This window comes from Ochotona curzoniae, unplaced genomic scaffold (assembly GCF_017591425.1).
Source record: "Ochotona curzoniae isolate NIBS_2020 unplaced genomic scaffold, NIBS_Ocur_1.0 contig_3622, whole genome shotgun sequence".
NCBI classification, from domain to species: Eukaryota; Metazoa; Chordata; class Mammalia; order Lagomorpha; family Ochotonidae; genus Ochotona; species Ochotona curzoniae.
The window spans coordinates 1,766,132-1,786,700 of record NW_024465926.1 but is presented as its reverse complement, the minus strand read 5'-3'; the positions used below and the strand labels follow the sequence as shown (position 1 = coordinate 1,786,700).

At 63.9% G+C, this 20,569-nt stretch overlaps 1 protein-coding gene across 7 annotated transcripts in view; it reads left to right on the top strand.

The window, feature by feature from the left end:
- Positions 1–20,569, top strand: part of GSE1 (Gse1 coiled-coil protein) — a 72,236-nt gene that overhangs the window by 35,086 nt on the left and 16,581 nt on the right. For 5 of the 7 annotated variants that reach the window (XM_040982270.1, XM_040982269.1, XM_040982272.1 and 2 more), the window contains exon 2: positions 16,123–16,341. In XM_040982270.1, the coding sequence (XP_040838204.1) occupies positions 16,123–16,341 (219 nt within the window). Of the gene's footprint in view, positions 1–5,325; positions 5,408–16,122; positions 16,342–20,569 lie in introns of those variants that run through there. The other 2 variants (XM_040982271.1, XM_040982273.1) reach the window with 2 other exon arrangements.

Here is a 20,569-nt window from a genome sequence, read left to right as displayed (position 1 = left end):
AGGAGGCCTGCACTGGATCCAGGACAGCCCACATGTGCCATGCTCCTGGTGCGACATTGGAAAGTCATACAGGTGCTCCTGGACTTGCGCTGCCACCCCCTCCTCCAGCCAGCAGTCTCAGCCACTGCTCTTGAAACCAGCCTTACCCCTGCAGCCCCAGGTAGCCCCGGATCTGTGTACCCCACTGTGCTGCTGAAACCAGCCCTCCCTCCCAGCAGCCCATTCGCTCAGCTTCGCGTCACGGATGTTGACCAGCTTTTTCTTATATATTAAGAGTGGAAGCTAGGCGTGCAAGGAAATGAAAACCTGGCACCCCCTGCCCCAGACAGCAGCACGTTGGCTGCTCTGGGAGCCCCTCCCGGCAGGCCGGACCTCATGAGCTTCAGCCGCAAGACTGAGGCTTGGGTGTGGGACAGCTCTGGTGCCACACACTGCCGTGCCCTGCCCGCCTGCGCCCAGCATCAAGGGGCCAGGCTGCCAGAGAAGGCCTCCTCCTGAGTGTGGCCTTGTGCCGCTGGGCTCTGTCCCTGGGCAGCCCCAGCAAAGGACCAGGTCACAGAGGGTGGCTAGAGACCCTGCTGACCCTGCAGGGCCCTGGATGCTGGGAGCTCTCAGAGGGCTTCAGAGTCTGAGAGAGTTTGAACTTGACCAACACAAGGCTGTGGCAGGCTCTGTCACATCCTGGGGACTGGGCCGGGAGGCTAGGGGCCTCCACGTGGCCTCTTTCAGGGGTCACTGCTGCCCTCCAGGGTCCCAGTACCCTCTCCTGCTGCCTGGGCCTGGCCCAGCCATATAAAGTTTAAAGGTTTTAAATGCAAATATTTCTCTTTTATAGATGCCAGCTGTCTCCAGAGAGAGCCTCTCCTCGCTGCTCAACTTTATTGTCCAATTAGCTCCTCATATCTGGGTGCTCAGAGCCTGGGGTGGGGAGCTGGCAGGGGGAGGGGCGCTGGAAGCTGCCCTGGGACCCTCCATCAGGGGTGGGGTGGGGAAGCTTGGGTCAAAGGGCGAGACAGCGAGTCCTCCCCCTTCGCCCCCCACACCATGATGGGGACCGGGTTCCTTGCTCCTGGGAGGGAGTCGAGAGCTGGGGGTGCTTGGTGACAAGGGTATTCTTTTCTTATTTAGAAAAATAAAAGGCAGCAGCCGCCGCAGGCTGGCTCCCCTCACTCCTCCCCAGCCCCTCCCGCCCGCCTCCCAGCCGCGCAGCGAGGCGGCCCCATTCACGGGGCTTCGCGGCGCTCACAAAGCGAAGCAATTAGAATTGAAAATCTATGCAAAACAGCTGTTAACTGATTGTGAAGGAGTGCAGCTGTGTGCGGGGTGCGGCTGGAGCCCAGCGCAAAGAGAGGCCAGGAAGTGCTGGGGCAGCCCGAGGTTAAGAGGAAGACTCCGGAACCTCCTGGGAGGACCTGTCAGGCCTCAGCCCCAGCCCGCACCCTGGGAGGTGACCTTGGCCGCTGGCCACCAAGGGACCCCTCCCCAGGAGGGACCGGCACTGAGAGGAGGGCGCTGCTTTCCCTCCTGACCTTTCTCCCTTTCTGGCCTGGGCCAGAACCCCTGCCGAGAGGTCACTGTAGACGCTGTCCCCCGCCGGCCGGTGGGGACCTGGGCCCTGTGAGGAGCCGTCGTGGGAGTCTGCATTTCCTCGGCCCGCCGGCTCCTGGTGTGTTGGCTCTGTGCTTGGGGAATGGGACAGGATCCCACAGGCGGAAAGCCTTCTTGGAAGAGATAAGATTGAACAACGGGAAGGGTTCGGGGTTTTCTGTACCAGTGGTGGCAGGCCGGAAGCAAGGGGGTGTGACCTCAGTGGCAGGCCAGCCCCTCTCCTTGCCCCTGCATCCTATCCTGGTGGACTTTGTGCCACTTTGCGACTTGGCACCCACTGGGGCCAGTGGCTGTGGGGTGGGCGGACATCTGAGGGATGATTGGTTTTCAGGCAGCTGTCAGGAGACCCTGGCCCAGCAGAGACCACCACACTCCCAGCTGTGGCATCGGGACTGTGACAGGAGTGATCCTGGCAAGGGCCAGTGAGAAGGCTGCAGGGGCAGGAGGACCAGCACAGGCTTGTGTTACAAGTGGTTTGTCCCCAGGCAGGTCTGCTGGGCTCTGGGAGGGCAGCCCCTCTCTCCCTCCCTGCCAGGCCCTCAGTGCGGCTTGTCAGGGGCTTGGCCCGGCGCTCTGGACCAGGTTGCTGACCACTCACAGCGAAATGCCAGTCCAGGGACTTTGACGGAGCCGGGGGCCACACCAGTGGCTTGTAGACAAAGGATGAAGGTGACACGGTGGTGGAGTCTGAAGCCCCCCAGCTGGCCTAGGGAGGCTTGCAGACTGTACTGGCAGTGGCCTAAGCCCCGCCCTGCCTCCCCTGCTGTCCCTAAGAGCCTGCCCCACCAGGCAGCCCACAGAGGGTGGGTGTGGAGTTTTGTTTTCTTTCTGGGAAGGCTCTTGTGAAACAGAGCCTGGGGCATGGTGTGTTTGTTGAGTGATCCAACACCCACCTGTCCTGGTTAGAGACATCACTTATTCTGGCAGTTCCTTTCTGAGCTGCTGGCTTAAAGGTGGCTGGAGGGAGTCTGCCAGGGCTCTGGGCCTGAAGATGGGGGAGCACTCCCTGCCGAGGGAAATGGGGGTGGGGTGAAGACAGGGGTGCACTCCCTTGCTTGGCACAGCACATCTGTGCCAGCAGGGCCATGATCTCTGAGTCAAACTCCCAGGCCGGGGGTGGGGGAGTTCCAGGGAAGGGGCTCAGGGCCAGTGGGGAGGAGGGAGTGGGTTAGCAGGGGGAGGAAGCGCAGCCTTGGCCCCGAGGTGAGTTCAGGAGCAGGACAAAGCTCGGGGCATGCAGGCTGCAGGAGCGCAGCTCCCACCCAGGGCTAGGCCCTGGGGTTACGGATGTCGCCGGGACTGTGCGACTGTGCGTCACCCGCGGCTGAGCCCGGGCCGCCAGCGGTCGGGCTGGCACCCTTAGCTGGCTCACTGCTGCCCCCTGACGATGGCCGGGGGTCCGGCAGCCCAGGAGCAGATCCAGGGAGGGAGCTTGCTTCCCCTCCAGAATTTGGGGACCTCTCAGCCGCGACTTTCTCTTCTATGACATGGGCCCCAGACCACGCATCCTGAGATCCCGTGGCGCCTGTAGGAGGGACGGGACAGCTCTCAAAGCTAGCCGGTGTTCCCTCTCCGTGGCCAGGCCACACGTTTTTCCAGTTTGCTCCTGTTCCAAGCAGGTCTAAGAACTTGACCCGACCCGTACCCCTCGCCCTGAGGACCCCCTAGAGAAGGAAGAATGACATCTTGTCCTGGCGAAATACCTGCTGGGAGGGCCTGTCCTTTTCCTGGGAAACCTGGCCCAGGTGCTCCTTGCTTATTTGCATGCTAATCCCGCCCCCTGCGGCCAGGTGGGAAAGGGGTTGGCCTTGCCCCGTGGTTCTAAAAAAAAATTTTTTTTTTTACAGCTTCAGGGTAGTTAGTCTCTCCCAACTTGAATCTTCCCTGCGGCTTGCCCCACCCCCACCCCGTTAGTGACTCCCAGCAGGGGTGGAGGCACCTCTCCGCGCCCTCCCCCCTCCCGCCGCCTAGTGCGGGTTTAAGTTACCCTGGCTTCGCTGCCAAGCCACTGAGCGGTGCGTAAATTAAGCGTCCGACCGAGGCCAAGACCCACTACTGGAGGCGCCGCCGGGGGAGGCGAGGCGGGCACTGAAGGGGAAGCCGCCCCCGTGCCCACAGGTAGGAGCCGGTAACGCCTGGCCTGGTCTTGCCGGCCCATTTCCCTTTTCGTTTGTGGTCGGCCAGAAGGCAACCTTGTGCAAGGCGCGGGACCAGTCCCCGTGTGCCCCGCGTGAGCTCGGCCAAAGGTGACCTGGGGGCGTTCGTCAGCCTTCCCCCCTCCCTGACCCTATGAGGGTACCCGGCCTGGTCCTGCTGCGCCCCGCAGCGCCAACCCCCAGTGCCCTTGGCCCTCCCGCGTTCTCGGGAACAGATGGATGTGGTGGCAGGCGCCCAGCGCTCGCTCCCGCTGCAGTCCGGGCTGGCGCGGCGCGGGGGAGGCGGGCCCTCGGGGACGGCCGCGTGCGCGCCTGCCAAGAGCGGCGCGGGCATGTCCTGGGGCAGGCTCAGGGCTGGCAAGCGCGCGGGCTGGCAGCGGGGAGGCTCTGGAGTTGCCACCCAGGGGGTGCTGTTTGCCTCCGGGTTCACAGAAGTAGGAAAGCTACCGAGGAAAGGGTTGAAAGGCGGCGGAGAGCTGGGCAGGGGGAGACCCCTGGTCTGGGATCGACGCACGCCGTTCCAGGCGCACGCGGGGTCAGATCCGGGGAGAGGCCAGGAGGTCCCCTTGACCCCATGCTTCCTCGTGCGGCGTGGGAGGTGGGCTTGGGGCGGTCCCCTGCGCCCTTCGCCGTGTGGGGGCAGGGCAGAGCACTGGCGGACGCCCGCCCCCCCCCCCCCAGTCCCTCTCTGCCGCCTGTGGGTGCCCAGGAATGTCAGGACGCGCCTGAGTCATTCCAGTCAAGTGCCTGGGTGAGGTAGGAAGGAGGGAGGCGGGTGCTAGGAATGGGAGGCGCTGCGCCGGGGCCGGTGGCCCAGTGGGTCGTGCCAGCATCTGGAGGCGGACAGCCTCGCCTCTGACCGCAGCCCCAGCTACTTAACGATCCCCCTGGCGGAGTGGCGCCTCGGCGGACTCGTTACTGGGCCGTGAATTCTGTAAAAGAACCGACACCACCCCTGCGCGCACTGTGGCCTCCCCAAAAGTTGCTTGAAACAGAAACGGGAGGGAACTTTCTAGCACTGGGGGCTGAAGCCGACGGGATGAGGCGGCTGGGCACTCTGCTGAGTGCCCCCCAGGACTTTCACCTTTGCCAGGGAAGTTGCCCTCCACCCAGGCCCCAGTGCCAGGCTCTGTTGTAGGTGCTGGGGGAGCAGCTGAAAGACCTACAAGCCCCGCTCCCACGCGACTCGCATGGCGCGTGTGTTGTGGCTGCTTCCTACTTTTGGAGTCAGGTGCCCACTGCTGGCTACAGGGGTTTCCAGGAGCGTGGGGTGGGGAGTGACTCCCCTGCCCTGTCCTCGCTTTACCTGGCAGGGCGTGTGCCCGCAGTGTACCCAGCGCCGTCGGTGCGCGCGCGTGCGTGCGTGTTTGCGGCTGAAACCCGACACCTCCCGCTGGCTGAGGTCAGGGAGCCGCGGGCGAGCCAGTGGCCCGGGAGTGGGTGGCGTTGCGCTTGGGTGTGTCCTCGGCGGCGGCAGCAGCAGGTGTTTCTTGGCCGGGGCCCCGGAAGCTCCACCTCCCCAGCGGCCCGAGCTGCCGCCGCCGAGCAGCCCCGGGTGAGATAAGCAGTTTAGACAAACACTGGGCGACGGTGGCTCCAGCATGTGTCAGGCGAGGCGGAGCTGCGGAGCCCTGGCATGAAAGGTGAGCGCGCCGCACCGGGCAGGGGGGCAGGGGTCTTCGGAGTCTTCCCACCCGCTCCAGGCGGTCCGCCTCCCAAGTTGGCGGGTTCAGCGGGGGGAGGGGGGCCGCCAACGGCTCCCGGGCAACTTCCCCCGAGTGTGAGCGGTGATAAGAGCCGGGAGGGCGGGCTGGCGACCAGAGGCCACCCCTCCCCCTGCCCGCCGCACTCCGCCTGGGCAGCCTGGCTCCGAGTGGGCCGAGCGCTCGGCGGCTGCGTTCCGAGCGTTCGGCGAGGGGCGCGTGAGTGGGCGAGCTGGCAGGGTAGAGTGGGGGCGGCAGACGCTGGGGAGCTGGGATGAAAACTTTGCGGTGGCGCGGAAGGGGGCGAGGGGGCGGCTGTGCGTCCCCGCGGCAGGTGCCGGCGGCGGCTGGAGGGGGGAGGTATCTGCCGGCTGGGGCTCTGCGTTTTGCTTTTTTTTTTTTTGTCTGGCTTCCTCCCCTCCCTCCTCCGCCCCCGGGGCTCCGGAGAGGGCGGGGCCGCTGCCTCCGGGGTCTCTGACCCCCCACGCCCTGGGCCTCTCTCGGCTCTCACTGCCACCCCCCTCGGCAGAAGATGGCTGCTCCGGCCCGGGAGGTGGGAGGGCGATGGCGCATCCGCCGCCCCCCACCCTCGCTGCCCTCCCCGGCCCTTCCTGCTCCGCCTGGATGCGCCTCCCCGCCCCCAGCCCCCGGGGCCGACCGCGCTGACGGGCGCTGAGTGGCCCGACCGAGTGGAGCCGACTCAATTATATTGCAGCACCAGAGACACCTCCTCGCCGCCCGCCCGCCTCTCCAGCGGGCTAATTAAATTCCCTGCGTGGGGGCGGGGCGGGAGTCAGGCTCTCCCAGCTTGGGGAAGGGGGGGGCGCGCTGGAAGCTGCCGGAATCGCCCCCCCAGCTCAGACTGCCTGAGGGACAGGGGTGCCACGAGGTCCCCGCCAGATGGGGCAGGGGTTGGCCGCGCCCCCACCCACCCCTTCCTGGCGCGGGGTGGGGGTTGGGCTGGGTGGGCTGGGGCTTGGGTTTAGAGGGTTGAGCCCTGCCAGTAGTCTTAGCAAAGTACTCTCAGCCCTCTGACCCTCCCCCCTCCGGGCCGGGGAGGGGCCCACACAGGTTGGGGTTTGGAAACGCAAAGCAGAGACCACCAAATGCAAAAAGGGATCCTTTTGTAGAAGGCTCCCAAACAAAAGGCGCCACACGCTGGGCTAGGAGCATCTTGCCTAAGCCGATTTCCAGCAGGAGGGCGGGGGTGCTGGGCAATTCCAGGGAGGCTCTCGGATGCCCCTCCACCCTGCGCTCGGCTAGGCCATGCTCTGGGCCGCCCTCGCTTTGCTTTGGTGTTGCTCACCCTGTGTTTACAACCGCCCCCACCCCGGGACGTAGGCCGCCCCTGACTCAGCCGCCTCACCACAGGTGAGAGGCCCGGTGCAAGCTCCGACTGGCAGCTGTGTGTCATCCCCCTGGCCGCGGGTGTGCGTGCGGGGAGATGCCCCCTGCTTGGGACCCCGGGGCTGCCCGGGTGGCTGGTGTCCTGTCTGGCAGCCGGATCCGGAGCGGAAGCCGATAGGGGAAGCCAGCCACAGCTCTGACACGAAGAGCTGTCCTTCCTCCTGCCACTGGGGCGGTGCTGGTCGGCCACCGTGAGAGGCCAGCCCTGCGCCTGGAGCGACCTGGGGTCAGCCCCGCCTTGAGCAGGGAAGCTGGGAGGCCAGTCCTGTGTTTCAGGCAGTGTCTTCTGTCTGCTGGGGCTGGCTTGTCGGGGAGAGGGATTGAGGATCCCCTAACTTGGCGTTTACACGTTGCTGATGGGCAGGCCTTGAAAAAGAGCCAGGCCTGGCCATCCTTCCTGGGGTGGGGCACGGGGGCTGGCCTGCAATTGCCTTGGCCCCTCGGCTGCCAGTAACTTCCCTGTCTTCTGGGGGAAGTTGGGGGCCGCCGATGGGACCGGGCCTTGTGGTTTTGGGGGCAGAAGCCATCCTGCTTCTGGACTCGGCATCTGGCCAGAGGAGGAGCACGGGGGTTGGTGTGGCGGCCCAAGGCCCTGCACCTCGGGGCTGGCCAGTCCCTGGCCCTGGTGCAGGAGTAGCCCAGTCACCCCTGCTCTGAGCGGGGGGCTGCAGCGCCTCAGTGAGGGGCAGGTGTGCGGGACCTGGCCGCTGCCACCGCCTCTTCCTCCCCCCAGAACTCGCAGGGGCTTGTGGAGTCGGCCAGCAAGGCTGGTTTTTCCTGGCCCCATCCGAAGCCTCGGAATTCCCGGTGTGTGTTACTGAGTCTAGATCCTGACGGGGCTGTATGGGAGTCCTCGCGGGGCCGCGTGTTAATTACCCATGTGTGGCAACAGCAGGCGGCTCCAAACCGCAGGGCTACGAGAGGCCGCCCGGCCTGCCCTTTAACCTGCAGACACCCCGGGTTGCCCATGACATTTCAGCTCGGTGACCGCGCCACACGCCGGCCGGCCCTGCTTTAATTCCTGCCCCCACGAGTTCTCAGATCTTGGTGGGCTCGCTGCGTGTGGTGTGGGCCTCTGAGCCGGCAGCTTCACTTCCCTGGCCGAGGCCGCAGCCGGGGAGGCGACGACAGTGTTCCGGGGAGGATTTACCGAGCGCCTGCTCTGAGCCCAGCCGCGAGCTCACTGCTGGAGGTGTACAGGCGGATCAAACGGGAGCGCGGCCAGAAGCGGCCCTTTGCGTGCCTGCCAAGTGCGCACTCGGGGGCCTTTTAATCCTGCTCCTGCAGCCCCTGTGCCCGCAGGCCTCTCACGCAGCGCTGCCCCTGCTCCTTGCTCCCACCTGTGCCCAGGGCAGGCCGCCCCCTCCCTCCCTGTGTCGCTCAGAGGGGAAGCCGCGTGGGGCAGGGCCAGGCGCTTGCGGGCAGAGCTTGAGCTGGCCTCTGGGTTGCTGGAGGTGGCAGGAGGAGGAGGAGGATGGCTTTGGGGGAGTGGGTCTCCCTCTTGGGCTGTGCTCAGAAATCAGCTGGGGAGCCTGAGTCTCCCCCCCCCAGCCTGGCCGTGCATCTGACCCAGGGAGTCCCCCTCTCTGGGGAGGGGGCAATGTGGAGGGTGGGCTGATGCTATTTGGAGAGCTTGGCTCCGGCCTGTTGAAGCCTCTGCCCCCTGGCTGGTGGAGGGCTTGTCTGGGCTTCTGGTAACCCTGTTCCCCAAAGGCCCCAGGTGAGCCGCAGAGGGTTTTCAAAGTTGCCTGACTACGCTGGATTCTGTGCCTGTCTCGGGGTCTGGCTGAGCCCATGGTGTCTGGAACTGGGTGCTTTGGAGCTGCCAGGGCAGGATCTGCAGGCACCAAGGCCCTGTCTCCCTAGGGTTGGGCAGACCTTAGAGTGACCAAGTGGCAGGTGCCAGGGACCTACCTGCACGCCCCCAGCTGGACCCCTGGGCCTCTGTGTCCACACCTCCCCCTTCCCTTGCGCCTTGCAGCCCCATGCTGCCCGCAGGGTGCTGTGGCTTCCGCTCCCAGGGGTCAGAGGGGCTTTTGGACAGCAGCCGCCCTTCCCCCGCCTGCCCTTCCTGGGCTCTGATGGTCAGGTGGTGGGCTGCTGCCGTAGGCCACAGTGAAAGCACCGAGGGGGGAGCTCCCGGGCAGAGCTGTATTGATGGTGGACGGGTTAAGCCGTCCCTGAGGAAAATCTACGTGTCAGGCTGAGGACGCAGGCCTGGGCAGGTGGGGAGGTGGCAAGGACTGGGGGCCACGGTTTCCAGGGCAGCCTCTGCTTGAGCCACGCTGAGAGGCACCTGGGCGTTCCTGGAGCAAAGGAGGGGTTATTCCGCTTCTAGGCTGAGCAGGAACCGAGTGGCAGGCATGCAGGGAAGGGACAGCAAGGCCTAGCGTCCCCTTTGCAGACTGGAATGGGAGTGAATGCTGGCCGTGCGCTTCCCAGGGGCTGTCGTCTTGGGGTATGCCGTGTGTCTGTGGTAGTGGTGGTTCTGCTGGTGCCGTCCCAGGCGTGGAGCGCAGGCAGGGCTGAGTTCTCAGTCTGAGGGCAGGGGCAGTGTTGGGGTGACAGCTATGCCCAGTGCGGGGGGCTTGTTGGCCCTGTAACATGCCCCATGGGCTGCCTTCCCGGGTGGGGGTACTCTGGCCGACTCCCCCAGCCCCAGCTCCTGAGGAGTGCAGGTGTCTGGGCATTCTGAGCTGACCCTCACTAGAGCAGAGCCCTGGGGGTGTGCAGTGCTGTGTCCCTTGGCGTGGCCACGTGCTCAGTGGACTTGTGCCTTGAGGGTCAGCCTGGTGGCAGGGGTACTGGCTGCTGGTACGTGCCAGGCCGTGGTGGGTCTGCACCTGTCAGGCTGCCCTCTAGAAGTGCTGTATCTGGCCTCCTGGCCCACGTGGGCTCCTCCGTCATGTCCGATTCCCCTGTGCTTGCTCTTGAAGGTGGGGAGTGGGCTGCTCCTCGGGCCTTGAGACAGAGGGCCTGTGCGGGAAGCTTGCGCTTGTCTTGTTGGAGTTCCAGGAGATCTGATTCCAGCACTGCGCAGAGCCGAGCTGCAGGCACAGTCGGGGACAGGATGCACAGTGCGCCCAGGGCTGCCACTCTATCCTGAATCCCCTCTTGGCCCGCGGAGTTGGGTGGGTGTAGTGTGTATGCTGTCTGGGCGTGGTTCGTGGGACTTTGAAGGTGGAGGGAGAGCCTGGTGCTGCAGTGTTGTGGGGTTACCTTTGCATGCCAGGTACCCCGTGTTCCTGCTGGCAGACATTCTGTGCTTTGGCAACCTGCATCCGTGGGTGCCTCCTTTCCACACACACCCACACCCCCTGCCGTCTGGGGTCTCGGGCTGTGGGAACTTGGGGTGCTGTGCATGAGGCTGCTGGGCCGTATGGCTCCGTTCAGCCACTTTGAACCGCTGAGAGAACAGGCCCTTCTGCAGAAGCCACCTGGTAATTGAGGGCAAGACCGGGCTTGAATGAACTGGGTTGAGGTGAGGTTCACCTCCCAGCAGGCGGTCAGACACCTGCCCGTGGGGCTGGTCCAGCGGAAGTGTGGAGGGCCCTGGCTGTCGGGCCGGCCGGCCTGGGGTGTAGAAAGCTGGTCTGTAACGGTGGGGAGCTGAATCCATTTTTTTTAAGATTTATTTATTTTTATTGGAAAGTTAGATATACAGAGAGGAGGAAAGAGAGGAAGATCTTTCATCCGATGATTCACTCCCCAAGCGGCTGCAACAGCTGATGCTGCGTCAATCCAAAGCCAGGAGCCCAGAGCTTCCTCGGGGTCTCACACGCAAGTGCAGGGTCCCAAATCTTTGGGCCATCCTCGACTGCTTTCCCAGGCCACAAGCAGGGAACTGATTGGAAAATAGAGCAGCCAGGACATGAAACAGTGCCCATATGGGATCCCTTTGCATGCAAAGCAATTACTTTAGCCACTAGGCTACTGTGCTGGGCCCCTGAATCCATTTTTTATAATTTACTATTTTTAACTTAAAGATTTTTTTAAAAGTATCTATTGCTATTGGAAAGACAGATCCGATTTATGGAAGGAAGGAAAGATAAAGAGGTTCCATCCGCTCATTCGCTCCCCAAGTGGCAGCAGCGGCTAGAGCAGAGCCAATCCAAAGCCACAAGCTTCTGGCAGCTTATCCAGGCAGGTGCAGAGTCCCAAGGCCTTGGGGCATCTCTTTGCTTTTCCAGGCCACAGGTAGGGAGCTGGATGGGAAGTGGAGCCCCTGGGACCTGAACCAGCACCCACATGGGATCCCGGCGTGTGCAGGGCAGTAGAGCTTGTGCATTGGGCCCAAGACTGATTGATTGATTGATTTGAGAGAGAGAGATTGCTGGCTCGCTCTCCAGACAGCCACACTGGGCTGGGCCAGCCAGGAGCTTCTTGGGTCTCCCACCTGAGTGGCAGACGTCCGAACATTTGGACTGTGCCCACCGCTTTTCCCAAGCCATCGCAGGGAGTTGGGTCGGCAGTAGAACAGCCTGGGTCTGTTGGAGGGGTTACCTGCCATGCCATAATGCTGGCCTCTATTTAACATCTCTCCGAGTGGTCTCTGCATCCACTCCTTCACACCCACAGCCCCACTGGTGTCTGCGGGGACCTTGAGCCGGGTCTGAGTAGGTGGCGGGGACTCACCTGCCTCGGAGGGTCTGCAGGGAGCTGAGCCTGGGACGCTGGCCGGCTGCCTGCCTGCCTGTTGGGTAGCCTCGCTCTGGGTTCTCACCTGGGCAGCGCGTGTGAACTTTGAGCCGGAGGGTGCAAGGTGTGTGTTCTGGGTCTGGATAGCAGCCAGGCAGGGCTGCACCTGCATGCTGGGTGCCCATCCCAAGGCTGTGCAGTGCCATGCCCTCTGTCGGGTGTGATGTGCTCTGGCCTGGTTACTCGGCCCTCTCCCTCCAGGCAGGGGACAGGGAACCAAGGCTTCACATGGCGGCCCTGAGGGACCTCAGCATGGTGGCAGAATGCGGGTCCTGAAAGGGACCCTTTGTGACTGGGGACATGGGGAGGTGACCCGGTTAGCTCAGTGCCGAAGGCCATGTGGGGTTTGCTCTTGAGTGCTGGGCGTGGGAGTGGGGCATCGCTGTCTCCAGTGCCTTGCCCTTCCCTGTTCCATCTGAAAAATGGACATCTGAACAGCAGGCAACAGCTCGAGGACCAAGAGCTGCCAATGACAGGCAGCGCCAGGCCGTGGTCCTGGGTGGCCTGGCTGCGTGCCGCGGGTGTCGCTCTGTGCCTTTGAGCCTCAGTCCTGGGGCTGAGGGCTGCTGAGAAGCCTCTGAACATGGACCCCAGGGTGCCCACAGCCCTGTCCCCCTCAGTTCCACCTGCTTTGCATCAGGAAACCCTTCCTGGTGCCCCTGCCTCTTGGTTCAGCTGCCTCCTGGGACCTCTGCCCAGGCCCTGTAGCTTGCCTGCCACCCTTGGTTTTCCCTGTGTGCCTACAGATGCTGCCCGCGTCCGGGCTGTACCTGCCTGCAGCGGGGGGGTGGTGCTGGGAGTTGCCGGGTGGCTCCAGCTCAGTTGTTACCCCTGGAGTCGCGGAGCCCTGGCTGTGCCGTGGTGTCACACAGCCTGGTGTGAATGTGGGGGGACCCAAATATGCGCTGTGGAAGTCTCCTGGCCTTGTAATGGCAGCGCTGAGCTGTCGGGGGGGCGGGGGCTTCTGTGGCTGGTGACCTGCAGGGTCTCAGTGGGCAGCCTGTCCCGCAATGCCCCTGCTGACTCAGAGCTGGTGGCTGGGAGCTCTGTGTGTGGCAGCGGCCTGCAGGGTCTCCTGGTTCCAGGTCAGGAGCTGGGCTGTCAGCTAGGGCCTCCCCCCGCCCCCGGCATTAGTGCCAGCCCAGACTCGGCTCGTTGGCCAAAGGAGCCCGTCCCTTGTGGGCACAGGGACAGTCTGAGGAGGCCCCCCCGCCCCCGTCTCCTGCCCACCCTGCCTGCAGGATGATTGCTTCATCCAAGTGAGCTCAGAACACGCCAAAGGCAAATATAATAATGAATTTATTATGAAGCCGCTTGGGCTCCTGGGATCACGTGACACCCTGCCACAGTGCCACACTCTGCCAGGGGGCCACCCGGCCTTGTGGGGGTGCCGGGACTCACCCCTTGTGGGACAAGGGCATCTGCTGACCTCCCCAGGGCCCTGTGTTTGTTCACCAACATTTCTTTTCTGCGGTAATGAAGAATTACCCGGAGCGGTGATTAGAGAATGCAGGTCCAGACTGCAGCAGGCCCGAGCCGGGAAGCCCCGCTGGGCCCAGGCGCTCGGGTGTGATTACCCCGGGGTGGGGGGCGCTGGGGTGGGGGAGCGGATTGGTGCTTGAACCGGGACCCAGCAGAAAATTCATCTCGGCTATTAGCTAGTAATTACAGAACGAGGGGGGAGCAGGCCCGAGGTCTGGTGCCGGGAAGAGCGGGGATGAAAGGAAGCAGTAATTATGGGAGATTGGTGCAGGGAGGGGGCCGAGCAGATACCACACTTAATGGAGCACTAGCCCCCCAGTCCTGCCGCTGGGGGGAGGGCACAGGGACCAAGGTGAAGGGGGTTTCCAGGGACCCACATGGGGGTCCCTTGCTTCCCTGCTGGCTTTTCTCCAGAGCCCAGGCGGAGTGCACGAAGGAATGGATGGTAGAACCGGCGGGACCTCCTGGCACCGTGACCTGTCCCCGGGCCTCCTGGCACCGTGACCTGTCCCCAGGCCTCCTGGCACTGTGACCTGTCCCCGGGCCGTGGGCCAAGTTCTTCTGTACCCTGTGGCTCAGGGAGCCTGGTGCTGGCTGTCTGGGCGGGACTGCTTTCTCCTGCTGCGGACAGTGGCTGGGAGGAGCCTGCTCTGGGCAGCCTGGAAGGCCCTGGGTGGACCTGGGCCACCTACACCCAGCTCCCATTCCTGCCGAACAGCAGTCAGGAAAGCTCTCCCCACCCCACCCCCATCCATCATAGGCCTTCATGCCGGGAGCTTATTCCCAGCTGTTAGGATAATGAATTTACATGAGCTGATAATGTAGACAAGAATTCAGTCAATGGCCAGGAGCGCAGAAGTTAATAAATACCTCTCTAATGAGGGCAGGGGGAGGTGGCCTTCCTCTCCCCGCCTGCTGCCCCTGGGGCCTCCAAGAACACTGGGCACCTGCCACAGCACACCTGTGTGGGGGACTGGGGGCGAAGGCAAGCTTGCGAGGCCTGGGAGGTGATGGCCAAGGCATGTCTGCCCTCAGGCCCAGGTCACGAAGCTAGCCTGGGTTGGGACCCTCCCCACTCCCTGCCCCCTGATGTGCACAGGCCAGGAGGAATGCTAATTTTAGATTCCTCTTAATGAAGCCGCGCAGTGTTTGGGATTCTATTTTAAGGAGCCTGACATCAGTGGAGTGGCTTCCCAGCCTCTGGCTCCCCGGGAGCTGCAGCTGACACGGTGGTGGTGATGCTGTGGTGGAGGGCTCCAGGGACTCCAGGGCTGGACCTGGCCGTGGGAGTGCCTGTGTCGGGATGCTAAGCAGGATTGATAATGACCTTGAGGCCTGGGGATTGTGGGGGACGGGCAGGTGCTCCTGGGGAGAAGGGCCTGGGTCCGGGCTCCAGCACAGGGGCAGGCACCTGTGACCTGTGGTCCTGACGTGGTACCGTCTGGTCACTGTTTCCTTGGATGCCCCGGCTTTCAGAAGCCTGGTCCACAGCAGATCAGAACCCAGAATTGTGAAGGAGCTCGCACCCGGGCCGACGGGAGTCCTGGAGGGGGTTGGCTGGTGGGCTTCCTCCTGCAGCCCCTTGCCCTGGCCTCTCAGTGAAGTGGGTTCACCCACGTGGCCCCATGTCTCGCCGCCTTGGGTTAGTCCCCAAGCCGCCTGCTACTGCAGACAATGGGAGGCTGTGGCAGCGGCATGCCAGCCCCACTGCAGGCTTTTGAAGCTTGACCCGCCCGTGGGAACCGTCTCTGGCTGGGGCTCAGCAGGCCCAGTTGTGTGCCCTAATCATGAGAAGGTTGAGAGTAGCTGAGCTGGGCTGCCCTGTGATCCCTGGGGCCACATCCTGTCTGGCCCCCTTGGACAGGTGTGCGTGAGCTGCCCGTGTGCGCGTGCAGGCAGCCTCTTTGGCGGGCCTCTGGGCTGCTGATAACCCGGGGAACAGGTTTAGGTCCTAGACCTACTACTGGGTTGTCTGGGACCCTGACCTCCCAAGCCACAGCTCTGGGGGCCTCCCAGGATGGTGGGGGTGGCCACAAGGCTGTCTTGGAGAAGCGATGCAGGACTCAGCTCCTTTGGGGTCAGGCTTGGTCCCCGTCAAGCCCAGGCTCTGCCTCACGCCAGCTGGCGAGCACTCCACCATGGGCCCAACGTGTGGCTGGCATCTTCATGTGCCTGTTTGGCTCGCACATGCAGTGGCACCCTCTGTGTCCCTGTGGTCAGCCTTCCCTGGCCACTGCTAGGCGCTCAGGGTTGTGGAGTGGGAGGGTTGCGGAGTGGGAGTCTTGGGCCGAGTCACCCAGCCCTGGCTGCACTCGACTGGTTCTGCCTTGCCAATAGCAGTGTAGTCTGGCCAGCCAGCCTGCCCTACAGGCAAAGCCCCCCAAGTCCTGACTCTGACCTGAGGTGGGGAACACAGAGGCAAGCTTTGAGCCCCTAGGTGCGGGGAGCAGCTGCCCCAAAGCTGCCCCAGGCTGCCCGTGGAAATGTCTTGCCTGCAGTTGGGGTTCCTGTCAGGGTGGTGCAGGTGCAGGTCCTGGCCCTGCTGGCCCTGTGCCATGTGACCTGTGGCAGCTGTGAGGCCAGCTTGCTGGCCACCAGTCCTTTGTGTCCCAGCCCAGACTTGCTTCTGCCTCAAGGCTGCCCAGGCGGCCCTGCAAGCCCCTGGCCCCACCTGACCTGGGTGTGGGGTGCACTCTGGGGGTCCCCTAAGGCAGAATCCCTTGGGGCCTTGGTTCAGGAGAAGGCAGGGGTGGAGGGGGTGAAGCCAGGACCAGAGCAGTGCTGACCACTCATGGTACCTCCATTTCCTGGGACAGGGTGTTGCCACCTCATCAGCATTGCCGGCACCAGCTGCCATGGGGGCTTTCAGTAGTGGACCTTGGCTGGACGTGGGCTGGGGCTGGCATCGTGCCACTTTGTGCTGTTTGGCCAGGGCCAGCTGTGCTCTCTGCAGTGCTGCCTCTGCTCTTGCCTGCCTGCCGGGGGCCCCCCTCCTTGCATGCGGCCCCTGCTCTGGTGCTGGGCTCCCCCGCCCCCCGGGTGACTTGGTTCTTCTTTTCCTGTTGCAGGCATGAGCCATGAGCCCAAGTCCCCCTCGCTAGGGATGCTCTCCACCGCCACCAGGACCACCGCCACCGTCAACCCCCTCACCCCCTCGCCGCTCAATGGCGCCCTGGTGCCCAGCGGCAGCCCCGCCACCAGCAGCGCGCTGCCCGCCCAGGCTGCGCCGTCCTCCGGCTTTGCCGCTGCGCTGCGCAAGCTCGCCAAACAGGCGGAGGAGCCCAGAGGTAAGAGGCCCGCCCCGTCCAGTGGGGCCCCGTCCAAGCCTGCCGTGTCCAGGGCTCCACCTTCGCTTTGCTTCTCTGCTTGGCCTGTCTGCATTGCTCTATGCTCCCTTTGTGGCAGGAGCTGTGGTGAGGACGCCAGCAGTGCAGAGGCAGCCCGGGGCTATTCCGGGAGCAGGCAGGGCGGAGGGGCCCCGTGTGTCCCTGGAAACGCACTTGGCTGAAGCAGGTGTCGCTGGGGGCACCGGTGGAGCCCGGCTTGTGGGACTGCCTGGACAGTGGGATGCTGTGAGACTGCAGGCAGAAAGTGGCCTTCTCTGGGCTTCAGGCTTCTGGTTTGAACAATAACTAGCTCCGGGAGCAGCTTCTGTGTTGAGCGTCTTGGAGTTCCGTAAGACAAGTGGGACAAACGGAGGTGCCCTGTGGGCGTTGGCACCATTGCTTGTGCTGGACCCTGGCTTCACCTCTGTGGCGTTCACACTGGCCCCAGCTTGCTGAGGGAGATGGCAGAGGGATACTCAGTGCTGGGAGGCCAGGCAGCCCCACAGGCCAGGGACATAGTGTACTGCCTGGCACCATAGCTAGGCATGGTGGCTGCTGGCTCAGTCCCTCCCGCATGACTCCTGGACACGGGGCCCAGGGCCAGGGCACCTGTGTTCCCCCACGCCTGGGTCTGGGTCCTCGTCCTCTCAGCTGGACGAGAATCGCAGGCTCCCCAGCACCCACCGTGTGCTGGTGTCTGCCTGGGGTGTTGCAGTGGGCGCCGGTCAGTCTTTCACAGATGCTCGGCCCCGGCCCACGTGGCCTATGTCCTGAGTGGGTCCCCTGCTGCCACTCTCCACTCCCGCTCTGGCTCTGGATTTGCTGGTCTGATGTGTGTGGCTTCCTTTCCCTGTGGGCCCCACAGGGTCCCAGCATCGCCAGCCCCGGCCCTGCGAAGGCCACCACAGGCAGGACTCAAGGCTTGGTAGTCTGCAGCAGACGCGGTTATAGTGGTGCATGGCCCACCAGTGGCCATGGAAATGCCCAAATGACCACTGGCCCAACCTTTTTCCTGTGAGAGCATGCTGCTCCGGAGCCCGTGGAGAGCCGGGCTTCCCCCGCTGGTGAGACTCTAGAAACCTCGTCCTATTTTTAGCCACCTGACCGTGGCCATCCGCGTTGCGGCTGAGGCCTCTGGGCTTCTGTCTTGTCATGTCCGCTGTCCGGGGCTCTGTCAGTGCCCCCAGCTCTCGTCTCCTGGGGTAGGCTCACCTCTTGTCCAGCCTGGCTTCCTGCTGCTGACTTGCTGGACCCCCCCCCCCCAGAGGCACTATTAGAGGGGATGGGACAGCACCCCAGGAACCGCGATGATAGAGGGGAACCAGGGCCAGGTGCAGGGTGCTGCCCATCCCTGGGACTGTGTCACTTCCGCCACCCTGTCCTTCCCCACCCCAAAGGGGCTGGAATGAGAGGTGTGAGAGGTGTGTGTGTCCCCTGGCCAATAGAGGTCCCGGGGGCTGCTCCCTGACCTAGTGGGAGGACTTTCTGGAGGAGCCTCTGACTTCAGGTTGGGGTCTGACCATCCACTGGTTCCGGGTTAAACCTTGGACCCTTCTTTGTCACAGGCCAGGGCTCCACTGGGCGGAGGCAGTCTGGCCTTGGCCACCCTGCTGTGTCACTAACGGGCTTTCTGTGGGCCACTTGGCACTTCTTCCTCTGAGGCTGCCGGCTGGGAGCCCTCACTGCCCCACGACAGCCGTGGCCGTCCCCTGAGGAACAGCCATCTGGCCCCATGTCTCAGGACTGGCTTCGCTGCAGGCTGCTCCTGCCCTAGGAGCCCACACCTGCGGGGAGGTGGACATGAGTTGGGTGACTGTGGGCCGCCAGGTGCGATCTGGACAGGCCTGGACTCCAGGAAGCAAGTTGAGATTGGGCCTCCCTTGCCAGCCATCATGCTCAGGGCCCCTGGCCTTGGCGTCATTCAGGGATGCGGGCTCCCCGTGCTGGCCCTTGGGTGCACATGGCTCACTGCACGGGCTCACTCACGGAGGAGCCCATGTGGGCACCTGTGGCCACGAGGGACAAACAGGCTGTGGAGGGAGGTCCCAGGTCCCCCGCCGCCTTCCTTCCACGGGCTCTTCAGGTGAGGCGGGGAGGCCAGCCTGGTGACGGACGGGTCCCCAGTGCCACCTGGGCAGACAAGGGCATCCTTCTGTCGAAGCCACCCTGGGCTGCTGCCCGCCTGCTCGCTCGCCCGCCCGCCTGTCTCAGAGCGAGTTCCGCTGCCTTCAAAGCAAACAGCAAAACAAACCCGGGCGGGAAGCTCCCGGCTGGCGCGAGGGAAGTGGCAGCTCCGTGGGTGTCTGATGGCACAGGTGTGAGCTTGAGCTTCTCCCGGGCTTCTGGGGTGGGTGAGGTACATCCCCTTGCCTGCCCAGTGGGTGCTGAGGCCCCCCACTCTGTCCCTTTGGCCCACGCTGAGTCCCTTGCCTGCCTTTTACCCAAAGAGGCTTTTGTGGCCACAGGACCTGACAGGGAAGCAGGCCGGGCACTGCCTGCCAGAGCGTGTGGCTGCCCCCACAGCTGTCAGGCGGGCAGGCCCTCCCCAGCCCTCAGGGTGGAGGCTGCCCACTGGCTGGGCCCAGGGCCCGCACTGTCTGTCCCTTATCCTGCCGCCTGTGCCCTTGTGGGGACTTCACTTCCCACTCCTTGTGGGCTCAATGCTCCTGTCCCTGGGGTGTGTCTCAAGGGTGGACCCAGCTAAGCACCCTCTGCTGGCTCGGCTTGCTTGCATGTTAACACATCAGTCGGCTGGGCAAAGCTTGGAAGGATGGAGAGAGTGACACTCCAGTTGCCCACCCCCACCCCAGCACCTGCGCTGCTGGCCCTTCCCGGGTCGTGGTCCTTGCCCAGAGTGCACCCCGTCACTGCAGTGTCTCAGGACCTGCACGGAGCCCTAGGTGGAGATATTGGCCAAGACCAGACGCACATCCTGCTCTCTTTCTGCCCTGTTCGCTGTCAGCTGGCCTGAGGCCCATGACTTTGGGGGCTGAGAGTGATGCCCCGTGGTAGAGCACGTGGTTGGTGCCCGAGTGGGCGCGTCTCATCGCGGGAGCTGACAGGTGCTGTGATGTGCCACGCAGCATCTGTCCTCGCTGTTCCCCCTGGGCTTGCTCCGGGGTCCTGGCTGTTAATTACACGCGTGTGCCTTCAGCCCCAGCACTGATCTGCCGGGTCAGACAGCAGAGGCAGTGCCAACACCCGTGCCTCTTGTCACCTCCAATCCGGCCCCGTCTCGTTGACGAACTCCTGGCTGAATACCGCCAGTTAATTACGGTGATGGCGGACCTTCCCACTGCAGCCTGGCGGTGAGAGGGAAGGGCCAGGCGCCAGCCTTGCTAATTGGCGCTGCGTTGTCAGGGTATTGATCCCCGCTGCTCTGGCTGGTGAGGAAGCGGCCTTCTGCCTCCAGGGGGATTAGCCCGCTAATTGTCGATGGCCTGGTCCCAGCCAAGACCCTGCCCTCGCAGTCTCCGCATCGTTGCTCTGGGTGGCGAAGCACACTCCCAGAGGGCACCAGGCCAAGTGGCTCAGGTCTGCCTGACCTGTAGGGAGGACTGTAGAGACCCCTGGGCCAACTGCTGCTTCCAGCCCAGGATCCCCTGCGCCTGGACCCCTTTCAGGGTGCTAGCCTGTTCGTGTAACTCTGCCTCAGCTGCAGCCAGCTGTGCTGTGAGCTCCACAGGCTGAGGCTGAGAGTGGGCTGACTGCAGGAGGAGCAGGGGCCACCACTGCCCGCAGCAGCCAGGAGGGTGCGGACTGGTGCTGGTGGCAGAAGCCACCCAGCGGTCAGGTGCTGATAGGATGTCCAGGCTGCCCATCTGTGGGGAAGAATGAGTTAGGGAGGGAAGGCTCACTCCCTGAAGGGCCACAGGGCCCGGGCACACGAGCAGGGAACAGGGTCAGAGGAGCAGCTGGGCTTGAACTAGCCGGCCATGCAGGCAGCGGCCAAACTGGCTGAGCCGCCGTGCAAGCCCTTGTGCTGAACTCACGAAAGTCAGGTGGAGAAGCCCTCAGGCCCTGGGCATCCTGGGGTGAGCAGACCCACTGCATGGGCAAGAGCCTTGGCACCATGCCTACCCTTGTCAGGGTTGGGTGTCTTCTGTCTGGTCCTCTCTGCTGTGGCTGCAGGTGCGGTGCTCGCCGAGGCTGCTGGCGCCACTCATCTGTGGAGCGTGAGCCCCGACTT